Genomic DNA, 12,669 nt, shown 5'->3' with positions numbered 1-12,669 from the left:
TCATTGCCCGTTCTGGCCTCGTCAAATTTGGTTCCCTTTCTATTGCATCACCGCATTCGGGGACCTTGGATGCTGGACCCAGAGCCAGATCTACTGACTCACTCGTCAGGAGTTCCTCACCCATCTCTAGAATCTCTCCATCTAGCAGCTTGGCTGCTCCGCTTCCCTTAGCCAGGTCGGTTCCCCTTACATCGGCGGTTCAAGATATTTTAGTAGCTTCTCATAAAGTTTCCACTACAAAGACTTACACCAGTAAGTGGAAACGTTTTGTCTTTTGGGCGGAGTCACATCATTTGGACCCTGTTAGAGCTCCGTTAAACAAGGTTTTAGAGTTCTTAACTGAACTATTTCATGAAGGAGCTTCCCCGGCTACTTTAAGGGTACAGTTAGCTGCCATTTCTAACTATCATGTAGAGGAATGTGGTGCGCCTATTATGGCTCACAGACTTTGTAAAGCCTTTTTAAAAGGTTCTTTTCATATCAGACCACCAGTCAGAAGTCCGTCATCACCGTGGAATTTAAACCTGTTGCTCTCTAAATTGATGTTGCCACCCTTTGAACCAGCTTCAAGTTGCACATTGAAAGTTTTGTCATGGAAAACTTTATTTCTAGTGGCCATTACATCTGCTAGACGAGTGTCTGAGCTTCAGGCCCTTTGTCAAACATCCTTATTTAATATTTCATTCTCACAGAGTATCCCTACGCACTAATCCATCCTTTCTCCCCAAAGTTTGTTCTTCTAGTAATATTAATCAGTCCATTGACTTACCCACCTTCTTTAAGAACCACTCTAATAAATTGGAGTATATGTTGCACAAACTGGACGTCCATAGACAACTCAGATTTTATTTGGATAGAACAAAAGATCACAGGAAATCTGATCAACTATTTGTAGCTTTTGCTGACAGCAGAAAAGGTCTTGCAGTTACGAAACGAACTCTTTCTAAATGGCTAACTGACTGTATCACATATGTTTATGAAGCCTCTGACCAAACATTATCAGCAAAACCCAAAGGACATTCCACCAGATCAGTGTCTACATCTTTGGCTCACGCAGCTCGCTTACCACTAGACACTATTTGTGCAGCTGCTACTTGGGCTAAACCACATACATTTATCTCTCATTACAAAGTGGACAGGGTTTCTAGGGATAGGGCAACCTTTGGTTCCACTGTGCTCAAGAACGTTCTCCCTTGAGTTCCTCAGGATCATGGAGCTAGGGACGCTACCCATGTGTAAGAACAAAGGTGAGATTGAACACTCTCACATAAAGAAGTTATGTCCTTACCATAACGTTCCATGTGGAGTGTTCATCTCGCTTGTTATTACACTCCCACCCTTCCCACCCTTAGGAAGAACGTTCGATTTGGTGCCTGGTCTGAGTATTCTCCTTCTGCTGTTGCAGTATTAGTGTTACTATCATACCCTTGGTATGTTTGTATATATGTACTTTTATGTATATAGTTGGCATGTGTGCGTGCTTTATGTCTGGTTTGCTTGCAAACTAGATCTGAGGTAAAGGCAGAGGGGGATTGTGGGTATTAGATGTCCTCGAGCTTCTTCTCGATGCAGAGCTTGCAGTCGGCCGGCACGGAGCCGAGGATCGGCTCCGAACCCATGTGTAATAACCAAGGCGAGATGAACACTCCACATGGAACGTTATGGTAAGGACATAACTTCTTTTTCTGGATCTTTCCTTGCTGATCACCTTTATCAAGGTTCATTTTTTTCAGATGCTTATTCTTCAAACCATGTTTCCTCTTTTACTTCCCAAGGCTTTTTTGATGTCCTTGGATCTGAAGGATGTTTACCTTCATATTCCTATTCACCCTCTTTCCAGGAAATTTTAAAATTTCACTGTTTCTTCCTCTCATTTTCAGCTTTTTGCATTGTGTTTTGTCCTCTCTACTGCCCCAAGGATATTCACAAAATTACTAGCTCCTGTGATTGCCTTTTGCAAGCTCCAAAGCATTCAAATGTTTTCCTTATCTAGATGACCTGTTGCTTCAGGCACCTTCTTATCAGTAGGCTGTTACAGGATCTGGAGTTCACTATAGCTCATTTTCAAAGTCTGGGGTTCACTGTCAACTTCCAAAAGTTTGTCCTGACTCCCTCGCATTTGTATCTTTGTTGCAGGATTCAGGCAGTGCCAATGTTGGCCTCTCTTCAACCTCCAAAACTTCTCTCTTTGACAGCTTTCTTTCAATGTCTTCCTCTGTCCACTATTCTAGGCAGAAAGATTTTTTTTGAGCCCTAGGTTTCATGGCCTCTTTTGTTCCACTCCTTCCTATTGCCAGACTGCACATGTGGAAGCTTCAATCATATCTCAAGTCAGTTTGGTTTCAGTATTGCCACCCTCAGGATTTCAGAGTGCCTGTCCTTCCTTGCCTGAGGCAGAAATTTGAGTGGTGGAGTCAGAAACTTACCCTCAACCCAGGCCTGCCTTTTCAACGTCCATTTCCTGACGCTTCAGACATGGGGTGGGGGTCTTCCTGTGGATACCTGAAAATTCAAGGTCTTTGGCCCTCTTGAGAAGTCAGACCATATCAGCATCTAAAAGAGATGAGTGCCTTGATTCTGGCCCTTCAGGCTTTACAACCAATGCTTTCCCCAGGCCCTCTGAAGGCTTAAATGGGCAACACCACAGGGGATGCAATATGTCAGCAAGCGGGGGCGGGGGGCTCACAAAGTCTTACCTTCTATGTAGCCTGGCTCTTCAGGCCTGAGATTTGATTCTCAGTTATCCGTTATCTGTTTAAGCAGTGTACGTCCCTGCAGAGCACAATCTAGTGGCAGACGCTTTGAGCGGGTGCCTAACACAGGCTCTCCGAATGGATGCTTCACAGAAATGTTTTTATGGATATAGTCCATCGACTGGGGTATTCTTCTGGTAGATCTTTTTGCGCCTCCTCTGAACAGGCAGCTCCCTCATTTGGGTTCCAGAATGCCATACCATCTGGGCTAGAAGATGGATGCCCTTTCTTTTCATTGGAAGGGAATGTTTCTTATGCCTTTCCTCCCCTTCCCCTACTTCCAAGAGTCCTGCAGAAGATTCAGCCGATCTCCCTAAAAATCTTCCTATGGACTCACTTTTGGCCATCACAGCACCGATTCCCTCTCTTCATGCATCAAGCTAGGGGTAATTAGCACTTTACCTCACCAGTTGAACCTCCTTACACAGCACAAGGGGTCACTCAGCCATCCTCACTTGACCACTCTTCAACTGACACTGTGGGTGATAGGGTTTTGATCCCTTTTAGGCACCTCTTTTCTCAGGACATGCTCAGGGTTTTACAGGTAGCAAGAAAAACTGCAACCAGAAAGTCTTGTATGCCCAAATGGAAGTGATTTTCTGTCTGGTGCCATGCTGATAATCAGAATCCTTTTTCATTGTGGTCTCTCTGGTTCTCTCCTATTTATGTGAGTTTCTCCAGTCTAGCTTGATATGTTCTTCTGCAAAGGCCCCTTCATCAGCTATTTCTGCCTGTCTGCCCTTTAATTCTCATTTGGCTTCTCGTTTTGAGGTCAGAGAGTTCCTTAATGGCATCCTGCATCTTAGGACCCCAAGGAAGCCCATTCCTCCTCCATGGGACCTTAATTTTGTTGTAGAAAAATTGACCCAGGCTGCTTTTGAGCATGCAGGTTCTGCTTCTTTGCAACATTGTACCTGGAAGACTGTCTTGTTGCATGCTCTTACTTCTGCTCGGAGAGTTTGTGAACATCAGACCATTTTGGCTACCCCCCACAGGGACAGGGTGTCCCTTCACAATAATCTATTTTATGCCCAGGGTAATAAGTTGTCTTTGAATCAGGCAGCAGAACTCCCTTCTTATTTTCTCCTCTCGTCAGTCTGCTAGTGAGAGGTTTCTACCTATCTTGGATTTGCACAGACAGCTCAGGTGTTACCTGGATAAAACTAAGGCCATTCATAAGTCTGACCAGCTTTTTGTTTCTTTTCATCTTGGGACGTTGGGTGTGGCTGTTCCTAAGCAAACCAACTCCTCCTGGATATCTAAAGCCATTTCCTTTTGTTATTCTTTTCATGGCAAATGTCTACTTCTGTTAGAGCTCACTCTGCTAAGGCTGTTGCTTCTTCTGGTGCTTTCTTCATGGGGTTGGACATCAGTTCCATCCTTGAAGTTGTTACTTGGTCTTCAGTGCCTACCTTTACTAAGTGTTATAAATTGGATATGGTTTCTAGGGCCAGAGCAAGTTTTGTTAGAGCCATTCTGCATGGGTTTGTTGAGGGCTCTTCCCAATCTTCCACATTCCTACAGTGAAGAATACTGCAACAATGAAATAGAAGCACAAAGTACAGTTGTGTATAATCTTACTATAACAGTAGCTGTCCTTTTCTTCACTGTTGCAGAATTCGCTCCTTCCTTCCAGCCCTCTTTTTTTTCTTTTGGCTTTGTTTTGCTTTAGTTCCTGACCAAGGGTCTTCCTTTTCCATCTGCATTTTCTCCTTCGGATGTTCATAGCTTTGTCCATTAAGGACTGTGCTCTGCTGGGGCAATTCGGTTCTGGGTAACTGCATCTGTATGTCAGCTTTATGCCCAATGTCCTGAACTGGGAGCATATGTGTGATGTGCGGTGTATACAAGAACTAAAGGCTTTAGTGTACTAGCCAAATGTTGGGCTATCCTTGGCAGGAGATCCCTACTGTGAATAATGCGACAGTGAAGAGAAAGACATCTACTGTTATGGTAAGATTTTACACAACTGTACTTGTAAGTTCAGCTTACACAACTGTATTTTCCATCCCAAAGGTGATTTTTTGTATTCATTGTACCTGATGATACTTCAGAGTAGAATACTGTAGTGAAAAGCTCATATCACCAAGTTCCATACATGACATTTGCTAAGCTAAACAAACTGTTGCACGGTGGGAAACTTATAAGTTCACCTGATAAATGCAAAAGATATCAGACAGCTTTTTTATCAATCTGAGACTAAATGTATCCAATAATCATCTTGAGGACTCACTGCACTGTCATTGCATAATTACATCTTTAAGGATGATTTTATAGTCGTCATTCTAAGTCATTCCTCAAAACAGACTTGTATGGTAACAATGTTATGATGTATTATGAATAAAATGGGGGTCCTCTTAAATATACATGCTAATATAAGCAAAGTATTAATTGACATGAAATGTTTTGTGCACTAACCATACTTAATTTAGCCAGGATCTACTTCATGACACTCAAAGGAGGAAGTACTGGAACATGTAAAATGGCATATGACTGTTGAGAATGACAGATCACTATGCTGTGTGACTGCTAACTCTGGTAAGCAGTTATTGATCTGTAGACTGTGGATTGTAAAACATTTAAGTTTGGGTTGGACACTGGCAGTATATAGGTCCCTAGAAACAGAACTTTGTTGCTGCGTGTGTTACATTTATTTTCTGTTTGTGTTAAATTTGGAGGACATGCCTTATTTTGGAATACAGAAGCAAATATACCGTATTTTGAATACAGGTGCAAGTATCAATTTTATTTTTATCTTTGTTTATCTTTGCCAGGGTAAAAGAGAAGCTGGTGATGTCGTAGAGAAACTGAACCTTTTCCTGGACTTGCTGCAATCATACAAAGTGAGTGTGTTTATGGCAAGATTATTTCACGCTAAGTTAAAAATGTAACTTATTTCAGAAGAGGGCTATAGAAGCAATGAAAGGAATGATGCTGTCATTTTACTGAGCATGTATGACCTGCATACTCCCGGTTGGATAGGACCTTTTCTTACAGAAAAAAACACCATTGTACTCGCATAGTAGAAAAAATACTGGAAGTGTTAAGTGTCCTACATTTAATTTTGAGCTTATTGCAGGACAGACAGTAATGTTCATCAACTATGATATCCTTGTCCAGTAACTAATTGTGATATACATGTTGAAAGTTGTGTGACATGAACAGTTAGCCTTCTGTTAAAGATAGGTTTTGGAACAGTTATTGGTAAAAGAACTAGCTTTTGATTGTGCATTCTTAGATTTCCTCAACATGTTTTTCAAATGCATATTGTTTAAAATATCCAGTCACCAGTTTCTTATAGAAGTTTTCTTCCACTTTGCCAGTAGGCAATTGCAAAAAGAACTAACATCATTTTTAAGCTGTAACACTTGAAAAATCCACACAAACTGATGAAAAGACAAACGGGAACCAGGATACAATCCACAAGTTTATTTCGTGCTTTTGTTTCATTAAATGAGAAACTTCTTCAGAATACACCCCAATTACAGTACCCAGCCTTTTTATGTACTCCATTCAACATGAATTCTTATGTCCCTAATTAACTCTTAAAAAGACACAATCAGTAAAACACTTAAAATGCAATGAATATTTCTAGTCTTCCATTCCATGCAGTTTTACAGACATAAAATTACAAGATATTGAAGCCCTTATAAAAATGTTATTAGATAATATTAAAATATTGGATTAAATGTATTTTTACGTCATTGTTCATGTCATAAAAATTCAGCTTTTAAGTCTAAGAATAGAGCTAATGGATATGGAGCTATTTAATCCAGGATGTGTACCTGCATTTGTTTTAAGCTGCCATTTTAATTCTTTGTATTCTAAGAAGTCATTCAGTGGTCCCCTTCTGTCCCCAAGGTTACTTGGTCAATAATAATAAACTTGAAACCATGCCCTTCATTATTAGAAATGTGCAGCCAAGACATTTTTGTTGTGTTTATTTTGAATGTCTCAATGTTGCCGATATACTCTAGTTCTAATAGCATTGACAGTTTTTCCTGTGTAGAAACATGGACATTCTGTACATAGAGCTAGATAATCCACTACTTTACTTGTTACAGTTAAACTTCTTGTAGAGAGTGTATCTACCAGTGTTAGGGATATAGATAGTATCTGTTTCCAACATATGTTTGCATTGGGGGCAATATCCACATCTAGACATGCTTTCTTTTATCATATCTGTGTCATTTCCTCTTTCTGTCAAGGTTTTATATTGGTATCTTTCCTATATACAATTTTTGGAACTATTCCTATGTTGGTAAATTCTTTGTCAATACCAAAAATGTTCCAGTTACGCCAAATGATGTCCCTCAGTCCTGTATATTGGTTATTGTATGTTAAGGCAATAGCTTTGTTGTATTCTTGCCTCTCCTGCACATAAGTATTCACATTTAAAGTGTGTGCTGTATCTAGTAGAGGAAAATACTGTCCATTATTTCTCTTGTTAATGACTTCCTGAAAAATCGCATTCAAAAAGTCTAAAGGATGCCCTCTGCTTGTTAGCATGTTTTCTAAAATATCAATTTGTTTTTGAAATTCTTCATTGTCTGTGATCATTCTGGCCAGTCTGACCCCTTGACCCTCTACTAGGGACTTTTTTATGTAGATGGTGCCAGCTGTCAAAATGCAGTAAGCAGGTTTCCTATAGATTGTAGAATGAAACCCCTTACCTTGCCTGTCTTTAAGATTAGAGATGTCCAGATAATTTATATGATCAGTGTTCCTAGTGGTAGTAAATTCTAGGAAATTTTAAGTTCTATTAATATATCTAAGAAATCTTTCCAATTTTACTTTGTTACCTTTCCAAAAAATAATGTCATCTAGGTAACGACCATAGTATGTCCAGTTTCCAGAGAAAGGGCTATTTAGCACATGTTCTGTCTCCCAGAATGCTAGCATAATGTTTGCAAAAATGGGGGCACATGCTGCCCCTATAGCTACCCCTTTGCTTTGTTTAAACAGTTTTTCAAAAATAATGATATTGCTGTCCAAAACCAGTTCCATTAAGGTTCTAATGGTAAGTATTCTGTCTTGTTTTAAATTAGACCACTGGCATAGGTATGTATAAAAACAATCCAGTCCTAGGTCATCTGGTATGACAGAAAAGAAGTCCCTGATATCTATTGTGACAAATATCAGGTTGTCTGTGTACAGTTCCTTAGATATTTTACTTAGGAGGTCCCAAGAATCCTTAAGTATCCATGGTTTTCCTTACAGTACATCTTTCAGTTGTAAATCTATAAATCTAGCAATGGGGTAGGTTTTTGATGCTCTAGCATCCACACTTGGTCTTCGGGGAGGGTCTATCAAGTCTGTGTATTTTGGGAATACCAAAGATTGTAGGGATTCTACTGTGTTGTACTGTAAGAAGCTGGTATTCCTCTGGACTAATTTGATTGTTCAAGACTAGTTCTTGTAGTGTAATGTCCACTTATTAATATGTAATGTTCTTTTCATTAATACTTATCTCACTATAGATGCCAGTATATAGTAGACTACACATTTTATTATTATAGTCAGTTTTGTTCATAACTACTAGCCCTCCTCCTTTATCTGGTCTCATAACTCTTTAGTCAGTTCTATTACATATGTCTCTTAAAAGCATGATTTCTTCCTTGTTTAAATTAATGTGACTGACCATCTTACATTTGTTCAGCAACATTCGTCTTATATCATGTTCACATAGCTTTTCAAAAGTTTGGACCACTGGGTGTAAAATAGGATTAAACATGCCCTATTTAAAACATTCATTGTTAGAATCTTTGAAAAAGAAATCAGAATTCAGCTTCCTAGTATATAATTTCAGACTAATTAGTACATCCTCTATATTTGCGTTTCTAGCAGGTACAAAACTCAATGCTTTCTCAAACAAGTTAACTATTTCATCATGAAAAATTACATCACTGTAATTGTAAACTTTGAAGTCACCACTCTTATTACATAAGGTAACATAGGGTACATTCAAAAATTTTCTGTACACAATTGATGTAAAATTTGCCCCTCCCTCTCCCCCTTGTTGTAGGGGGGTATTGGTACCCATGCTGAACTTCCTCCCCTCTGATTCCTCAGTCTCTTGGACCTCCTCCGAGGGGGGTATTCTAAAGGGTCAGGCCCATTAGCTACATCAGTGTCTTGTTTTCAGTCTGTACATTAGAATATTTCACATGTTCCCTTCTTTCTTGACTAAGTGTTGGTAATGGGTAGGCTTTACCCCCCTCATATTCACATTTGTCCCTTGCATGTTTTTTTTTACTTTTTCTAAGTTGAAGTTGAGCTATAGACTTATTTTTTTCAGATATGCTAAAATATTGATGCTTTCTATGCTCACAGTAGGTCCGAGTGTATTTTATTATCTAAAGTTTTTATACGTTCTCTCATTGTCATCCACCAGGCATTGCAACAACTCGCACCCATGATTATTAAATAATTGTAGCAGTTCAGTGTGCAATAAAGAGATGTTCATCGTGTTACCCTGCTGCAGTCATCACACTTGGGTTATCCTACCGTCAGGCGGTCCCGTAGTCGGCCCGAATTCCAAAGTCTTGGTCCAGCGTCGGTTGCTGTCACTTCTTCCCTGACGTCAGTGCGCCAGGGGTATATAAGAGGCATCCGACGCCATTTTCTTCAGTCTTTCTTGCTGCGTGGTGCCCGAAGCAGAAGCAGTTTGCAAGTGCCGGTCGGCCGACACCTGAGATTTTCGATTTGAATTTCAGTCCGAAGTCTTCAATAAAGCTAACTACCCCGTTGGGGAACATTTTCTTGCCTCAGTCCGATGTCAGAAAAAGTTAACAATTGCATTTCTTGTGGGAAGCAAATACCTCATAAGGACTTCCATTCCTGTTGTATTCCTTGCCTAGGCCCAGACCATGACGTCACAGGTGGTCGGTTTTGCGCTAGGTTCAATAAATGAACCCTCAAACGCCGTTTTGACTTCACACGGCATTACTTTGGTAGGAAATTTAATTATATCATGCCGTCAGAGCAGCTGACGACTGCAATTCATAAAAAACGCAAGGATAAGGACAGGCAGCCTAGGAATAAGCCAGACCCAGAGGCTTCAGCTGGGCTTGTCGCAAGTTCTCCGGTTTTCAGTGAGGCGCCTACGCAGCCCCTGACGACCGCAGAACTGGAACCCCAGACAGCTGCGGATTCCCAAGCAGAGTCTACTAGGCCGATGCAGCCATCTACCGACACCAGAGCAGAACTAGACACCGGTGCAGAGGAAACACGTTTGGTTGCAGACCGACTACACTCACCATTAAATCTTATGCTAAACTTAAAACTCCTTTAAAACCTAAGAAAACTGTTCATCAGTCTACAGTTCAAGGCCCCATGCCTAAGAAACAGATGCTTAAGATGGCTGAAGATTTAATTACCCTTATCAGGGGTTCCCATCCCCCTCCTGATAAAAGACCAAGACAAGAGGAGGATTATGCATCCTCTGACCAGGTTTCTCTCTCCTCAGATTCTTCTGAGGAACAGGATTACACTTTTCCACCTTATGAGGATTCTGATGCTGAAGACTCTATTCCCTCAGCATCTCCCCCTGAAGACTACTCCTGTGGGGAAACATTACATATCATGAGGGAACATTTCCACTGGGAAGGCCAGGGTTACTCAGATTCTAAGAAAAGGCTCCGAGAGTTCCTTTTATTACCCCAGTACAGACCTCTTGCTATCCCTCCTGTTTTAGATATTGTGGATGATGTCTACTTGGAGTCTAGTTTAAATCCAGACTCTCTACCTCCTGCCCCAGCCAAACCAGACAGATACTACAGAGTACCTGACTCACACAAATTCCTTTATAAAAGCCCTGTAGCTGACCCAGAAACTATTTCCCAGGGTCCTAAGGGAGCAAAAGCTTCTATGGCTAAAAATCCTGTGCCCTCTGAAAGAGATTCCAGAGCCCTAGATAGATGGGGAATGAAAATATACACCTCAGCAACTCTGGCTATGAGAGCATTAAATTGCCAGTTTCACATGTTGAAATATCAACAATTCCTGATGTCTCAGTTAAAACAAAAAATGAGCACACATTCAGAACAGCCTGAATTCAAGGAAATGCAGGATCTGTTGCGTGCAGCTGAACAGGTGGGCAAGCATACTTTACAATGCGGATTTGATTCATTGGAAGCTTCCTGTAGAGCAGCTGTTACTGGCTCTGTCATACGTAGACATGCTTGGTTAAAAGAGCAAACCCTCCCTGACCATGTTAAAGCAAAATTATTAGATGCACCTTTACAACAGGATGTATTTGGTGTCAAAGCAGAAGAGGTTTTAAAGAAAATGGAGGATAAGGCAAAATCTATGCAAACGGTCAAGGATTTTTTGCAGGTACCACCCCCTCGCTTCAGCAGAAATTGGCCAACAAAAACTGGTCCTTTCCAGCTTCAGACAGATCACAGAGGGGCAAATACAGACGCCCAAGGGGCAGAGGTCAGTCACAGGGCCCTTACAAACCTTGCCAATGGGGTTCTGCTACCCAGAAAGGAGGAGAAGATGGGCCCCAAGCTAGCAGAAGGCGGACGCAATGACTCTATCCTCAAACTACCAAGCAAATCTCTCCTGGCAACACCCTTGGGAGGAAAACTAGCATTTTTTGCAGACAACTGGCACATCATCACAAAAGACAAATGGGTTCTAAACATTGTCTCTCAAGGATACAGATTCCACTTTCATACCTTACCAAGGATCAAAGGAATGCCAAACCTGCCACCAAATCAATCGGCAGAGGCACAAAAACAAATTACAGCTCTCATGAACATGAGAGCCATTCAACAGGTACTTACACAGGAGCAAGGACAAGGATTTTACTCGAGACTCTTCCTAGTCCCAAGAAAGGACAAAGCATGGAGACCCATTCTGGATTTATCAGTTCTGAACACCTATCTGCAAGTACCAAAGTTCAAGATGCTAACACTACAGCAGCTTCTTCCCATGCTCGGCAAGAATGCTTGGCTAGTCACTTTGGACCTCAAGGAGGCATACCTGCATGTCCCTATCAGACAAAGTTGCAGAAGATACCTCCGCTTCATTGCAGGTTCAACGCATTATCAATTCTCTGCACTGCCCTTTGGCTTATCTATTGCGCCCAGGGTCTTCACAAAATGCCTGGCACCAGTAATTTCATACTGCAGACAAAGAGGAATTCAAATATACCTATACCTGGACGACTGCCTTATTCAAGCAGAAAGCAAGGACATTCTTTTAAAGTATCTGGCATTTGTCAAACACCTTCTAAGTTGCCTAGGGTACACAGTAAACGAAAAGAAATCAAAACTAGTGCCCTCACAAAACATAATATTCCTGGGTGCCAGCTTGAATACAACAGCCCAGATGGCTTATCTCACGCCAGACAAGCAACGACAGCTGTTTCAATATTTCAAAATAATGGCAACAAAGACCCAACTCCCTGCAAGAAAAATTCTGCAGGCCTTGGGATTCATGGCATCTTGCATACTACTAATACCATTTGCAAAACTGCATATGAGGAAATTACAATGGTACCTGAAAGGTGTATGGACTCAGCACAGCCACAGCTTGGAAACAATGATGCCACTCATTCCCTGCCTTCAACAGGAGTTTCTATGGTGGGCACAGGCATGTCACCTCAACAAGGGTCAGCCTTTTACTTTACCCACAGCCAGGCAAACTATGACAACAGATGCATCGGACTATGCCTGGGGAGCACACATGGCAGGACAGTGCATTCAGGGCAAATGGACTTCAGATCAGAGACACCTGCATATCAATCAAAAAGAAATGCTAGCAGTGCAGAATGCCCTAACAGCTTTCAAGGACCTTCTACACCCAGGACAACTACTAATAAGGACAGACAACACCACAGTTATGTGGTACATAAACAAGCAAAGGGGCACACATTCCTACCGTCTATGCAGGCAAGCAATGACCT

At 41.3% G+C, this 12,669-nt stretch overlaps 1 protein-coding gene across 4 annotated transcripts in view; it reads left to right on the top strand.

The window, feature by feature from the left end:
* The window catches only part of SNX8 (sorting nexin 8), a 1,131,155-nt gene that overhangs the window by 684,814 nt on the left and 433,672 nt on the right, over nucleotides 1-12,669 (top strand). For all 4 annotated transcript variants that reach the window (XM_044089560.1, XM_044089557.1, XM_044089558.1 and 1 more), the window contains one exon: nucleotides 5,528-5,596. In XM_044089560.1, the coding sequence (XP_043945495.1) occupies nucleotides 5,528-5,596 (69 nt within the window). The remainder of the gene's footprint in view (nucleotides 1-5,527; nucleotides 5,597-12,669) is intronic.

The sequence above is a fragment of the Protopterus annectens genome, chromosome 12.part0, assembly GCF_019279795.1.
Source record: "Protopterus annectens isolate FY-2018-M chromosome 12.part0, PAN1.0, whole genome shotgun sequence".
Classification (NCBI taxonomy): domain Eukaryota; kingdom Metazoa; phylum Chordata; order Ceratodontiformes; family Protopteridae; genus Protopterus; species Protopterus annectens.
This window is presented reverse-complemented; position numbering and strand designations above follow the sequence as displayed.